The sequence below is a fragment of the Diabrotica undecimpunctata genome, chromosome 7 (genome assembly GCF_040954645.1).
Source record: "Diabrotica undecimpunctata isolate CICGRU chromosome 7, icDiaUnde3, whole genome shotgun sequence".
NCBI lineage: Eukaryota > Metazoa > Arthropoda > Insecta > Coleoptera > Chrysomelidae > Diabrotica > Diabrotica undecimpunctata.
The window spans coordinates 97,235,178-97,249,845 of NC_092809.1; the positions used below are offsets into that span (position 1 = coordinate 97,235,178).

At 32.5% G+C, this 14,668-nt stretch overlaps 1 protein-coding gene across 1 annotated transcript in view; it reads left to right on the plus strand.

Annotated features, from left to right (window-relative positions):
* LOC140446563 (uncharacterized) overlaps positions 1-14,668 on the plus strand; it is a 76,737-nt gene that overhangs the window by 24,012 nt on the left and 38,057 nt on the right. Inside the window, exons 7-10 of the mRNA XM_072539126.1 lie at positions 2,389-2,533; positions 4,272-4,431; positions 10,525-10,771; positions 10,875-10,985. Of these exons, the coding sequence (XP_072395227.1) occupies positions 2,389-2,533; positions 4,272-4,431; positions 10,525-10,771; positions 10,875-10,985 (663 nt within the window). The remainder of the gene's footprint in view (positions 1-2,388; positions 2,534-4,271; positions 4,432-10,524; positions 10,772-10,874; positions 10,986-14,668) is intronic.

Sequence of the window (14,668 nt, forward strand, 5' to 3'; positions counted from 1 at the left end):
TTTTGGTGAATTTTAAAAATGTCATAACGTCCTTAGACCAACTGATCACCTTTGGTGATTTTAATATAAATTTTAAAATTAAATCTGAACCTTCTTTTGATATTCAAAATCTATTAACATCTTTTGGTCTAAAAGTAACTATAAACGATTATACTGGAATCACATCCCAGTCCAGTAGTTGCATCGACAACATTATGACAATTTTTTTTAAACGTGCACTAGCTTGTACACAGATGGACTTTATGATATTAATAATGATCCATATTTTTTGACAGTCTTCCTTACCGAAACTTATAACAACTTATTATTAAAGCAGTTTCCACTAAAAAAAGGAAGACAAACTGCTGAAAAAACACTGGTGCCATGGTTTAATAATGAATTAAGGTCTTACAGATCTAATCTTCCTCTTATTAAACAGATTTTAGACGCCACTAAGGATCCCGATTTGTTCAAAGTATATAAACAAAAAAAATTTGACGAGTTCTCACAAATAATAAAGTCTCTTAGTAATTCTAATTGTGAGGACGTTCACAAAATTAATAGCAAAATTTTAAAAGAAACTTACCAAATAGTTTAAACACCTTTCATTCATCCTATTTATTTAATTGTATCAAATCTACAAAAAAGGTGATTTCTCAAAAACTGACAATTACAGACCCATAAGCATTGTTTCTACTTTCGAGAAAGTTATTGAAAAGGTTATCAAACAATAATTTTATTCCTATTTTGAGTCAAATAATTACTTTAGCAACTCACAATATGGATTCAGAAGTGCTCGATCTACTACGAATGCGGTATTTAATGTTGTGAGCGAGGTGATCGAGGAGCCTGAACGCAGAAATCGTATAGCAATTTCTCTTTGCGATTTTTCGAAGGCTTTTGACTGTTTCCACACGACATTTTGCTCCACAAATTAAATTACCATGGAATTAGAGGTATCCCTCTTAAGCTTATAATTTCTTATCTATGTGGCAGACATCAGGCGGTCGTGTCTAAAAGTCACCTCTCCGATTTTATATCCGTAAACATGGAGTCCCCCAATGTTCGGTCTTAGGACCTCTTTTGTTTATTATTTATGTTAACGATTTGTCTAAATTCATATCTTCGTACAAATCCATACAATTCGCAAATTATACGACATACGTTATATCAGGAAAAAATAATGATGATTTAAAAATGTCCCATGAGGAAGTTTCTACCAAATCTAGCACATGGTTTGCTGCAAATAAATTAAAATTTATATACTGATAAAACGCAAAATTTGGTTGCATCTGCAAGTAATTTACACAATGATCCAGATAACAAAGAAACTGTCAAACTATTGGGAATAACCATAGATAATCGACTGAACTGGTCGGCTCATATCTCACAACTAAAGAAAAAGCTATCAAAAGTTCATTATTTATTATTCGCCTCTAGTAAGGGTTGTCAACTTTACAACATAAAAATGACATATTTTTTTTATTCCACTCCCACCTAAACTATGTTTTAATCATATGGGGCAATTCAACAAATGCGACAAATGCACTTCAAATTTTTAGAATGCAAAAGAAAGCTATCAGGATTTTAGCAGGGGTTAGTTATCCAGAGCCTTGCCGATCTTTCTTTATCAAATTCAAAATTATGCCGCTACCTCCTCTGTTGATATTTTAAGTTCTAACTGAAATTTACAGAAAACGGGCCTACGGAAACTGTCACTACCTACGAACAAACCGCTGTAGATTATGTCTTTCAGATAAAAATTGCCTTGAATACTACTATATTTTACCAAAAAATACTAAACAGCTAAGTTGTAAAAGTTTTGATAAAGTTATAAAAAAATATCTTCTGAAACGCTGTTTTTACTACTCGGAAGAATATATGACTCATTGCAGAACATCTACTTAACTGCATACTATAATTTTGCCACAAATATTTTTCTTTTTAATATGTTTTCTTGTTTTGATATATTTAAGTTACGTTTTATATTTCTTTTGATATACTATGTATTGTTTTGACTTGCTTCAAACAGTATTTGTATTTGTTATGTAGTTAAACATAAATAAACTCTAAACTCTACTGAAAAGTGGTACAGAAAAGTAGCCATGAAACTGAACAGAACCCAACAGTTTTAACCCAACAGAAGTAGTAAAGTAGCCTATCAGAAAGTCCTATAAATGTTTCTTAAAATTCCAGTTTGTTTAAACATTTTGGGACACTTTGTAAATTTATATTATTGTATTCAGTATTTATTATTGTATTTTTCTACTTTTGATTTTTGATGTATATTTCGAAAATTACATAACGTTAATTAATTTTAATATAGACGATCTCCTTGAGTTTTGTAAGTATTTAAAATTAAAGGCGCAACCATCAGAACCTGCATTAATCTCTATCGTCTATAGTTGAAAACTTGTAAATAAAAAAATGTCATTTATAAAAAATGTTCAAAAGATTTTTACCCATTTTGGAAAAAGTAAAGAAAATGTTGCTCATGATGTCGGAGTTATAAAAAATTGGCTTCAATCTCAGGCCCACCTGCCTGAGATGCCGGGTAATTGATCTAATTTATACGTAAATAGGAATTTATAATTATTTTAATGGAAATTTCTGTTTGTAAATTTCATCTTGTATTCATTGCAAGTATCTTACATTAATAAATTTTTTCCATTATCAATTTAATTTTTAAATCACTCGCACTTATTGGTGAGTTTTAATTGCAATTACATGTTTTAATATATATATTATTATTATTCTTTTATTCTGGTATTAGTACAATTTCTTAAATTTTTCTTTAAACTGTTTAGCTATGTATATTTATTTTATATTAATAATACAATGAGTAAATATCTATACGAAATATACAAATATAATTCGCTTATAGTATCTTTAATACTTACTTCATAATTTATTCCTCCCTCCCTCCTCCATCCTAAAGGATCGGCCTTTATACACATCCTTCACGAGCCTTACGTACTTCTCAGGAACCCATTTTTCTCTCATACATCTCGATAGTTTTCGTCTAGAAACTGTGTCCTACACCTTCTAAAATTCTATATATTGCAAATGTAGCTCTCTTTTCTTCCCGCCGTAGCTCTCAATCAACTGTCTCCAAGCAAACAAGGTATCCGTTGTCCTTCTTTCTGGTATAAATGTAAACTGTTTATCTATCGATGTGTATTTCTTTAAACTTTACTTTACAGTTCTCTTCCAAATTTTCATTGTTTGCGATATTTTCTTTATCCGTCTATAGTTCTTACAGTCCTAACGTCCCTTTATCTTTATACATTGATACTATCACACTCCCTCTCCATGCATTGAGCATCCTTTCCTTCTCATATATATTCTACTCATCATTTGCCACAAAATATCAATACTTTCCTCACCTAGAGCATTCCAAACCTCCACAGATATTCTATCAGGTCATACTGTCTTACCATTCTTCATTCAACGACTCAACAACCTCATCTCCCGCTATTAAATTCCCCTGTATTAAATTCTCATTTGGGATCCCGCATCATTTATATACCATCTTTGCTTTATTTCAACATAGGTTATTAACACTATTCCTCCATCCGCACTCCTAATTTTGCTTTAGCAATGCTGTATAACGTTTCCTTCCCCCTTTGAGATATCCCCAAGGTCACTTCAAGGATTGCAGATAATCCTTTCTTAGCAGTAGGTACAGCCAGCATTACTTCTCTCTTTACTACCTTTCATATATTTATATCTTTCTCTGTTTTAGACCTGTTATACCTCTTTCTAGCCTCTTTCTTCTGTCTAACTTTATGCTGCACTTTATCGTTCTACCGCCAAGTTTATTTTTGTCTCTAAAAGGCCCTTTAGCAGATGTTTTTTAGCACTTTCTCTTCCACTCGCATCACAACTTTACTCTTAGCTTCCCATTAGTCATTTACCGTATCTTTTTTCTTAAGCCCTTCCAGCAATCTAATCTTAAAGACCCTTGCTAAATCCTTATCCTTTAATTTCCAACGCTTTACTTTTTGGTGTCCTATTTGCTTTCCTTTGCGCCTTTATCTTCGTGTCCACTATTACCGGTCGGTGTTGACTATAAACACACTCACGAGTTTTCACTTTACATTTGTTAACATCTTTTATCTGAGTTCTACACAGCACAACATCTATCTGACGTTTCTTTTCCCTGCTTTTATAGTTAACATACTACATCAGTCTTCATAAAAAACGTATTAATACCAGCCAAATCTATGCCACCGCAAAAATAACAGTACTATAATTCTGAAAAAAATAATAATACAATCTTTTTGTTACAGCTGATACCATGATTACATATTTTATAGTAAATAGCAATTTTAGTATAGAAAAAACAAAACAATCCCTGGATATGTACTACTCCGTAAGAACAATTATGCCGGATATTTTTCAAAATACTCTTCCTTTCTCGCCAACTGTGAAAAGTGTATACGATGAAATGTAAGTACATAGGTAACTCATTATTGGAAAAAAATGTTTTAAGGTTTTGTATGTATTCAAACTAATATTTATTTGTCTTTGTGTGGTTGTGTCTGATGAAATCAATGCATACTATGAACAGCATATTCCTGCCTTTTACTTTAATTGAACGCTTTGCAACCTTTAGTTGTATGAATAGGCTCTCTGAACAATAACCTAACCTTGATATTTGCTTATTAGGTGATTTTATGTATCTTGATACATTATGATGTACTTAATAAGATACACTAACATAATTAAATATATATATATATATATATATATATATATATATATATATAAATGTCTATATATATATATATATATATATATATATATATATATATATATGTTATATATATATATATATATATATATGTTATATATATATATTATATATATATATATATATATATATATATATATATATATATATATATATATATATATATATATATATATATATATATATATATATAATGTCTTGCAGATATCCGATGCTAATAGCGAATAGCCGATGATATCCAAAAACTAAATGATATGTTACAACAATTAAATGCAGTTTTAGGAGCGGTAGGCTTAAAAATGAACTACAGTAAAACAAAAATACTAAGCCAAGACCAGACAAATATAACAATACAAAATTATACCATAGAAAATGTTGAACATTATGTATATCTAGGTCATGTTATCAAACTAGGAAAACCAAATCAAGGTGCTGAAATTAAAAGAAGAACACAACTGGCATGCGGCGCTTTTGGAAAACCAGCATATATCTTGAAAAACACCTCCATTCCTGTAAACTTAAAGAAAAAGGTGTATAACACATGCATGTGTATAACACCAGTTTGTACCTACAGCTTGGAGACAGTAGCCCTTACCAAAAAATCTGCTAAAAAATTAGAAACAACGCAAAGAGCAATGGAACGATTCATGCTTGGAATATCACTAAGAGACAAGATAAGAAACACCGAGATAAGACGTAGAACGAAGATTAGGGATATTGTGAAAGAAATTTAAAAAATAAAATGGCGCTGGGCAGGTCACGTAGCCCGATATAAGTACAACAGGTGGACACGGAGAATTCTAGAATGGAGACCAAGGGCGACAACAAGAAGCATGGGAAGACCTTAAAAAAATGGGTAGATGACATAAGATCAGTGGCAGGCAAACAGTGGATTAGATTGGCGCAATATAGAGAAAGATGGAAGCAATTGGGAGAGACCTACATTCAGGAGTGGATGGAAAATGGTTGACAAAGAGGTGATTTTAACCTTCCGCTTTATACTTAGTCTACGGAGGAACTCGGTTCTCTTGCTTCACCCTGCGTGTTGCTCTACTTAATACTTATTAGTCCCGAAGGTGCTGTAATAGCACCTTTTATTAATTAAATTACAACTGACTTTAAAATAGAAATTTACAATATTTATATAAAATTAATTGAAGACGACCTGTCTGCGAAACTACTGATCGACTGGGTTATTGGATTACAATACTGCTGATATACTGGCTTAGTGTACCGTAATTTTTCCATCTCCTAAGGAAGTTTTGTGAGGGATGAACAAAACTCCGTGTACTGCTTCTGAGGACTCTTGGCTTTGGTCAGTGATGTTGCTCATCAGTGGTCTGCTTTTATTTCTCTTTTTTTTTTATTTTTCGTAGCTTCAGAAAAAAATAAATTTAAAAGGATTATGACCAGGATATACAGGGTGAGTTTTTAGTGCGACATCGGTTGATAATTCCATTGTGGTACAAGATATCCAAAAAACTATGTAGAAAAAATGTAGGCAATGATATTCTCCATAATTGGAAAATATGTGGAATTCTACTGGGTTATTAATAACTACGTCGTATAGCAAACATCCATTTTTTAAATGGGAAAACCTATATATTTTTTCATATATTAATTTCTCTCATAATTTTTGTTCTTATAATATTGAGCTTTGCATTACTATACAGAGTAGTTAACAAGTCATGGCCATTTTTACCATGTCTATAAAGAAGTAATGCATAAACAATTATTTATTTAAATAAATAAATAATATATCGTAGTTTTTAAATTACGTTTAATTAAAATCATTGACAAAAATTTGTATACAGGGTGAACTACAAAACTAAATTATGATTTTCTCAAAATTTTTTAAATGGATCAGCTGGTATTTCCTCTTTAAGAAATATTTTTGATACTAGCATTATATGTCTAGAGTCTATACTAAATTCATTATTTTCCGAGATATTTTTAGTTTTCGTTAAATTTCTGAAATACATTCAAACTTTGTAAGTAGAAACAAGTATTGAGTATTGAGTGATAATATAACAAAATTATTTTTATTCAATAAGTCATCATCATCATCATGGCTTAATCACTCCTGGCGGAGTGTTTGCCGCCCTTTTGGGCTCTCTGATTTATTTATTGCGGAGAATCAGTCCGCTGTTGTTTTTTTTATTATTATAGCAGTGTGTGTGACTTGGCCCTGTCTACAATTTTCCTCCATTCTTTCCGGTCCTTACAGCGCTCCTTCCAATTGTAGATTCTCAGCTTCTTTATGTCTCCTAAGACTTGATCTCTCCATCTTGTTTTGGGTCTCCCCTTTGGTCTCTTTGTTGTTGGTCTCCATCCAGTTATTCGCTTTAGGGTAGAGTCTGGGATAGCTCTTTCTGTGTGTCCCAGCCACCTGAGCCTTTGCGTCTTCACGAACTTGATTATGTCTTCACCCTCGATGACTTCTTTAATTTCTTCATTGGTTAATCTTCTAAATTCGCCTACACTTATTCCCACCGGTCCCATTATTCCTCGAATTATCTTTCTCTCTAGGATTTCCAACCTCATTTCATCTTTTTGTGTTAGGCACATCGTCTCTGCACCATAGGTGATCACTGGCCTGATTGCAGTCTTGTAAATTTTTAATTTGGTTTTCTTACTAATGTACTTTTCTTTCAGGAATTTTTGGTAATTCCAGTAGGTTTTATTACCCAGTAGGATGCGTTCATTTATTTCATCCGTTCTATCATTTCTGTCATTCACCATCACTCCCAGGTGTGGTAGGTAACACTTGAGGTATTTCGTTTTGCTTTGGTTTATTACTAGCCCTCCCTTCTTTGCTTCTTTATCTAGTATTAATATTATGTTCTGCATGGTTTTTAAATCTCTAGTAACCAGTGCAATATCGTCTGCATACGCTATCAGTTGGGCTGCAGATTCGATAATCGTTCCCATAATTTTGGCTGCTCTTACTGCCCCCTCTATGGCAATGTTAAATAATGTTGTTGACAGGGAGTCTCCCTGTCTCACACCTACCTCCATGTGTACTTCATCTGACGGGCTTTCCCTTGTTAAGATTCGTGCCTTGGATTCCTTCATCGTCGTTTTCGTGAGACTTATTAGTTTTTTCTGGATGCCTAATTAATTCATATCCTTAATTAGCTCCTCACTTAGTACACTGCCAAAAGCTTGCTTGTAGTCAATAAACAGTATATGTAGATCTATTCCGTGCTCGTAACTTTTTTCGACGATTTGCGTTACAATGTGTATTGCATCTATTGTTGACTTACCTTCTCTGAATCCATGTTGGTATTCACCTATTTTTGTTCTAGTTTCTTTTTCTATTCTTTGTCTGATCAAATTAGTTAATATTTTGTACATTATATTTAATAATGTGATTCCCCTGTAGTTAGTGCATTTCGTCTTGTCGCCTTTTTTAGGGATTGGTGTTATCAGACCACAATTCCAGTCGTTCGGCATGCGTTCTTCTTCCCATATTCGTTCTATTAGGTTGTGGATTCTGTGGGCTAGTTCCTCTCCCCCTTTCTTAAAGAACTCATTTATAATGTCGTCTGGTCCTGCTGCTTTCCTTGTCTTTAATCTGTTTATGGTCGCCAATACTTCGCTGTATGAGGGAGGCTCTGATTGTTCTCCATTCCTATTTTCTGTTTGTTCTTTATTTTCTGCATTTTCAGCCTCATCTTTCTTTTTAAACAGTTCTCTATAGTGTGTTTCCCATTCCATTTTTCCAATATTTGCCGGTATCTCTTTTTTTCTCTGTGATTTTATGTATTTGTATAGTCTTGCATTGTCATTACTATTGGCTTCGAGTTCCTGCAGTAATTCTTCGATCCATTTCTTCTTTTTTGTTTTGCAGCATTTGTCTGACTCTTTTTTCTTCTCTTTATAGTGTAGGAGATCTTGTTTCCCTGTGGCCACCCACCTGTGTCTTGCTTTGTCCTTATCTTTACTAGCTTGCTCGCATTCTTCATCGTACCAATCCTTTCTTTTATTGTCTTCCATTAGTCCTATCGTCTCCTCTGCTGTTGTTAAGATACTATCTTTTATGTCTTCCCATGTTTTATCTATGTTTGATGGTTTTAGGACTAGTAGTTTTTCTTCTAATTTAGTGCAGAATTTTCTGTTTGCATTATCTGTATATCGACCGATTCTACCTCTTTCTTTTCTTTCTGTCGTTTTTATCTTTAAGTATCTTCAATTTCATGTCGCCTATCACCAAAATGTGATCCGAATCAGCATTGGCTCCCCTGTATGACCTTACATTCTGTACAATTGTTCTCCATTTTTTTGAGATTAGGATGTGGTCTATTTGGTTTCCATCTGTTGTTCCAGGTATTAGCCACGTTACTTTGTGCTCTTTTTTGTGCTTGAATTGAGTGCTAATAATAAAAGTATTGGGTTGCTGCTGCTAGATTACATATTCTCCTGCCATTGTTATTCGTATTTTGATGGATCGTTTCTTTTCCTGCGATTTCTCTGTTCGTGTCTTCTTTTCCTATCTTTGCGTTGAAGTCTCCTAGCAGGATTAGTATGTCGTTCTTTGGTATTTCTTCGTACAATTCTTTAAGTTTCTCATAGAATTCATTCTTTTCTTCTTCAGGAGCATTCTCAGTAGGGGCATATATGTTGACAAATGTTAAATTTGCTTGTTTATTTTTAATTCTAATATATGATATTCTTCCATCAACCGCTTTAAAGTTAATAATCTTGTCTCTTACGCTATTACTAACTAGAAAGGCAGTTCCATTGCGCCCCTGTTTGCTTTCTCCTCCGTAGTACATTGTGTAATTTCTTCTAGCAATCATCCTTTCTCCTGCCTACCTTATTTCTTGTAGCGCTAGTATTCCCATCTTGTATTTTATCATTTCTTTTGCCAACTCTTCCATTTTGCCTGGTCTTAGAAGTGTTATGATATTCCACGTTCCTATTCTCCTATTCAATAAGTAACTAACAAAAATATAAACTATAATAATATGTAATGAATGTTACAATTAATGTGATATTAAGGAAATAAGTCTAAAGTAAATGTTCAAAATGTCCACCTTCAACGTCTATACAAGTTTGTAACCGATATTCACACCACAACATTTTAAGTCAATTTTATTAAAAGCTTCCTTTATTCTATTTTTCATATCATCTGGCGTTGTTGGATGCTTCTGGTATAGAAGGTCTTTTATATAGCTCCACACGAAAAAATCAATTTTTGAGAATTCCGGTGATCGCGGTGGCCAAACAGTTGTTTCTTCTCTGACTATCCACCTCTTAGGAAAGTTATTATTTAGATAATAATTGTGAATAGGAACAGTGTCATAAACCGGAACACCGTCGTGTACAAACCACATTCGATATCGAATATTAAGCGGTACATTTTACAGTAGTATTGGCAAATGATTATTTAGAAAATCCAGATATATGGCACCATTCACACGACTGTCAAAAAATGTGGATCAATCACATAATCGCCAACAATATCACCCCAAACATTTATAGACCACCTAGTTTAACTATGAGTGTTAACAAAATAGTAATTGATTGATGCATAGTAATGAAAATTATGCCGATTCACAATTAATACGATAATTTTAATTATTGTAATAGAATTGGTGAAAATTTTATTATTGGTTCGTAATTTAGACCCTAGCGGTAATTCAACGAGATAGGTCCTTTATAGTACTTATATTTAAGTGGTGTACAATAGGTAGATATTTTCGTAGCTTTTAGGAAACAGCAACGTAGTGTGTGTCTTATACCTTTTGTATCTCATACACTTAAACTTTTTAACTATTTTTTAGAACACTTGTACCATTACCAAGTTTGACTGCAACATTGCAAAGAGTAGTTTTTGTAAAAGTTAACGGTGATCCCGAAAGATTAAGTGGTGACTTAGCGCTAGTAACTATGACTCATATGAACGAAGTAAGAATATGGGAAGATCTCTCACTCGGCGATATTTATATTTTAGACTACAGAAAACTAAATCTAAGCTATGTAAAAAAGGCTACACCTCAATATTTTAAAAAATTGGATTTCATCTGCGAGGTAATTTTACATACTAAAAATTAAATTTAAATTTATAGAGCACCAAATATCGTAAATTTGACTGGCATACTAACTAAGGTCATATATATGGTTTTTATTTTAGGAAGTCTGGAATAATCAAATTAAGGAGCTCCACATTATTAATGCATCTAGTTCAGCCGAAGTCATAATCGCATTGCTAAGAAAATACCTGTATACGGGATTAAGGAACAAAGTAAGTAAACGTGTGGACATTAGGTTAATTATTATCTAAAAAATTGTTAGTTGTATTGTTCTAATTCTTTATCTTTTATAACTACTACTTTAACTTAACCATAGGGTCTATCTAATGCCAAACTATCTTCAGCTCTTACGCTTTAAAATTATACTGTCGGTATAATTTTGACACAGACGTTCTAGAAGATAGTAATCACTTTTCCTAGAATTTTTTAATTGTTTATTACTTATATAACGTTATATGTTTAGTTACTACTGATCCTACAAAACAAAATAAGGTTTCTGTGAAAAAGGATATCGGCTATTTACAATCTTTTAGTTACTTCCATCTAACTAACAATATTATAATAATTGCCAAATATAAAGCCTCTATTTACAAAAGCAAAACCAAAACTTTTGGCATTTACATTATCGTCGCTGTATCATCATTCTGGCTTTACAACCCTGCGTTGGTCCTAGCCTCCTCAAGAATTTCTCTTCAGTCGTCCCTATCCATCGCCTTCCTTCATCAAGCACGTATTCCCATATTTCTCATCTCGTCATCGATGTTATCAAGGAACCGTGTTCTGGGTCTTCCTCTTCTTCTCTGACCAATGGGTTTATCAAGGAGCGTTTTTTTTACCTGGGTCATTTTTGTGGATGGATGCATTACATGCCCTATCTTAATACGTTTAACGATATCTGGTTCGTGGTATATTCTATCAAGGGAGTTGAATCGTCTTCTCCACACTCCATTGTTATTCACTGCTTCATAGATTCGCCTTAGTATTTCTCAACATAATTGTGGATTAGAGGAGGAGATTGAGCCCAAAATAGCATCTGTTTGCCGTGCAAATTCTGCGGTTTGTCTCTGCGGTAGTGTTATTTTCAGTGTTGAGGAGCGCTCCCAGGTATACAAATTCGTTCAATGTTTCAATGACGTCGTTTTTTATAACAGGTAGTTGTAGCATTTGTAGTTGCATGCTAATTTTCATATACTTGGTTTTGTTGGTGTTTATTATTAAACCCATTTTTGTAGCTGATTCTTTTAATGCTACATACGCCTCTCGTACAGTGTTTTCCGTTCTCCCAATAATATTGATATCATCAGCATAGGCAAGGATTTGCACTGATTTATTATGTATTAAACCAATGGTTGTGATTTGTGACATATGTATTATTTTGTTCAGAATCAGATTGAACAGTATACAGGAGAGAGTGTCTCCCTGGCGCAGCCCGTTATTCGATTTAAAAGGTTCAGACAGGTCCCCCTGAATTGGTACTTTACATTAAACTTTTTAAGGGTTAGTTTTGTTAACTTTACCAACCGATTTGGTATTCCTAGCTCTTACATTGCTTTGAACATTTCTCTTTTATTCACAGAGTGGTAGGCTGCTTTGTAGTTTATAAATATGTGATGAGTATCAATGCCATATTGCAGTGTTTTTTCGAAAATATGTTTCAGTGTTGCAATGTAATGAATTAACGATTTACCACCTCTGAAACCAGCCTGGTATTTTCCTACCATCCGTTCTGAATATGGTGCCATACGGCGATATAGTACTGTGGAAAATATTTTATACGCTGCATTTAGAAGCGTAATTCCTCTGTGGTTAGAGCATTCAAAGATATCCCATTTTTTGTGTAAGGTGCAAAGTATTCTAATATTTTAATCATTGGGGGGAGGGATTTCTGTATTCATATTTTTTTATAAGCTGCTGTAATGCCATTATGGTATCGTGGGTACCTTCTTTATATAGTTCATCTAGGAGATTATATATTTCAGGTGATTTGTTTCTGGCTAGTTATTTAACTGCATCTTTAACTTTAAGAATCGTTGGTGTTTTCTCTTCCCTCTCGTCCCCTTATTTAATATCTTTCGTCTTTTAGGTTTTCTTTTTCTTTCTCTATATTAAGTGCTTGGTTAAAGTATGTCACCCATTTATTCAATACATGTTTCCTTGTTGTTAATAGGTTGTCATTCTGACTTCTGCATTGTCTTGTGGCTGCCTTGAATTTTTTTCTGTTGATGTTTTCTTATATAATGCTCTGAATTGTTTCTCTTTGTTGAGGTGTTATATATATTTAAGTTCTTTATTAAAGTGTTTCAATTTTTTCCTTTTGTGTATCTTTTTTCTTCTCTTTTCTTTGTCTGGCAATTCTCTATAGTGGTTCTAGTTCGTCGGATAAACATCTTTCTATAGGCTTAATTTTTTTCTTTTATTACATTCTTGCATTCATCGTTAAACCAATGATTTCTACGGGCACACATTTCTGTTCCTATTTCATCTTTCTCTGCTGCTTTAATGTCTTCCTTTATTCTGGTCCAGTAGGACCAGTCTATATATGTCTGGTCTTCATTTATATTTTGATTCCTTAGCCTGTTGGTAATCTTTTCCGAGTACTGTTCTGCGATTGTCGCATCTCTGCTATAACTTCTGCAGTTAATTACGTCTGTTTCATGTCTTGAATCTATCACGATGTGAATAATCTGACTCGATGTTCTTCCATCAGGAAGGTCCAGGATCCAGGTTACCTCGTGTGTGTTCTTGTGGTATATATATATATATATATATATATATATATATATATATATATATATTTACATATATATATATATGTATATATATATATATATATATATATATATATATATATATATATATGAAAGTAAAAGATTGGATTTCATTTCAATCGGAACTCCACCATTGCTCTACACGTGTTTCGAGTTAATCAACTCATCACCAGGAACACTTGTGAAAGTTCAACTGTAATGAAATGCAGTTTAGTATTTGGTCATTATAACCAAAATAACAGCCAAGTACGCTAGCAGCGACATCTATACGTAGTAACAAGAAGTCCAGAGACCTCTCTCTGATAGCAATCAATAATTTGCTATCAGAGAGAAGTCTCTGGACTTCTTGTTACTTCGTATATATATATATATATATATATATATATATATATATATATATATATATATATATATATATTTATATATATTTATATTATAATTTTGTAAAAATTCATTATGACATGGATTATGTTGATGTCTGATTTATGTCAGAAAGACATTCGTTTCTGTTTATTATATTTTTTGTTGTTGATAACTAGCTCTTGATTGTTATTATGGTTACGTACAAAGTGGCACCAAATATGAATATTTAAATTTTTTGAAATTCTAATATTTATAGTCAGAAAATCTAATATTGGAAAATTATAGTATTAATTTTCGTAAGACAGAATGTAATTATAGATATTGCTTAGTTTATCAATATCAGTTTTTTTATTAACGCATTGATATTTATTTATGCATACCATTTCTAAGAATTCTCTTTTATTTAATTGGATTTCACGTCTTAATATATTAGTTTCATTGAAATTAAATGAATGATTTTTATTAATAGCATGATCTATTAATGCACACGTATTTTTATTATTTCTAAGGTCACTTTTATGTGATGTTAGTCTGCCTATTAGATTTCTAGATGTGTGTCCGATGTATGACTTATCACAATTTTCGCATGGTATTATATAAACTACATTTGAGCTTTCCATAATGCTAATAGGTGATTTAGTTTTTGTATACAATGATGCTAATGTTTTAACATTTTTAGTTGCAATTTTAATATCAGAATAGTTAGCAAAGACTTTAGTTAGTTTGGGTGTTAATGTTGGTATGTAAGGTAGTGATGTGAAAGT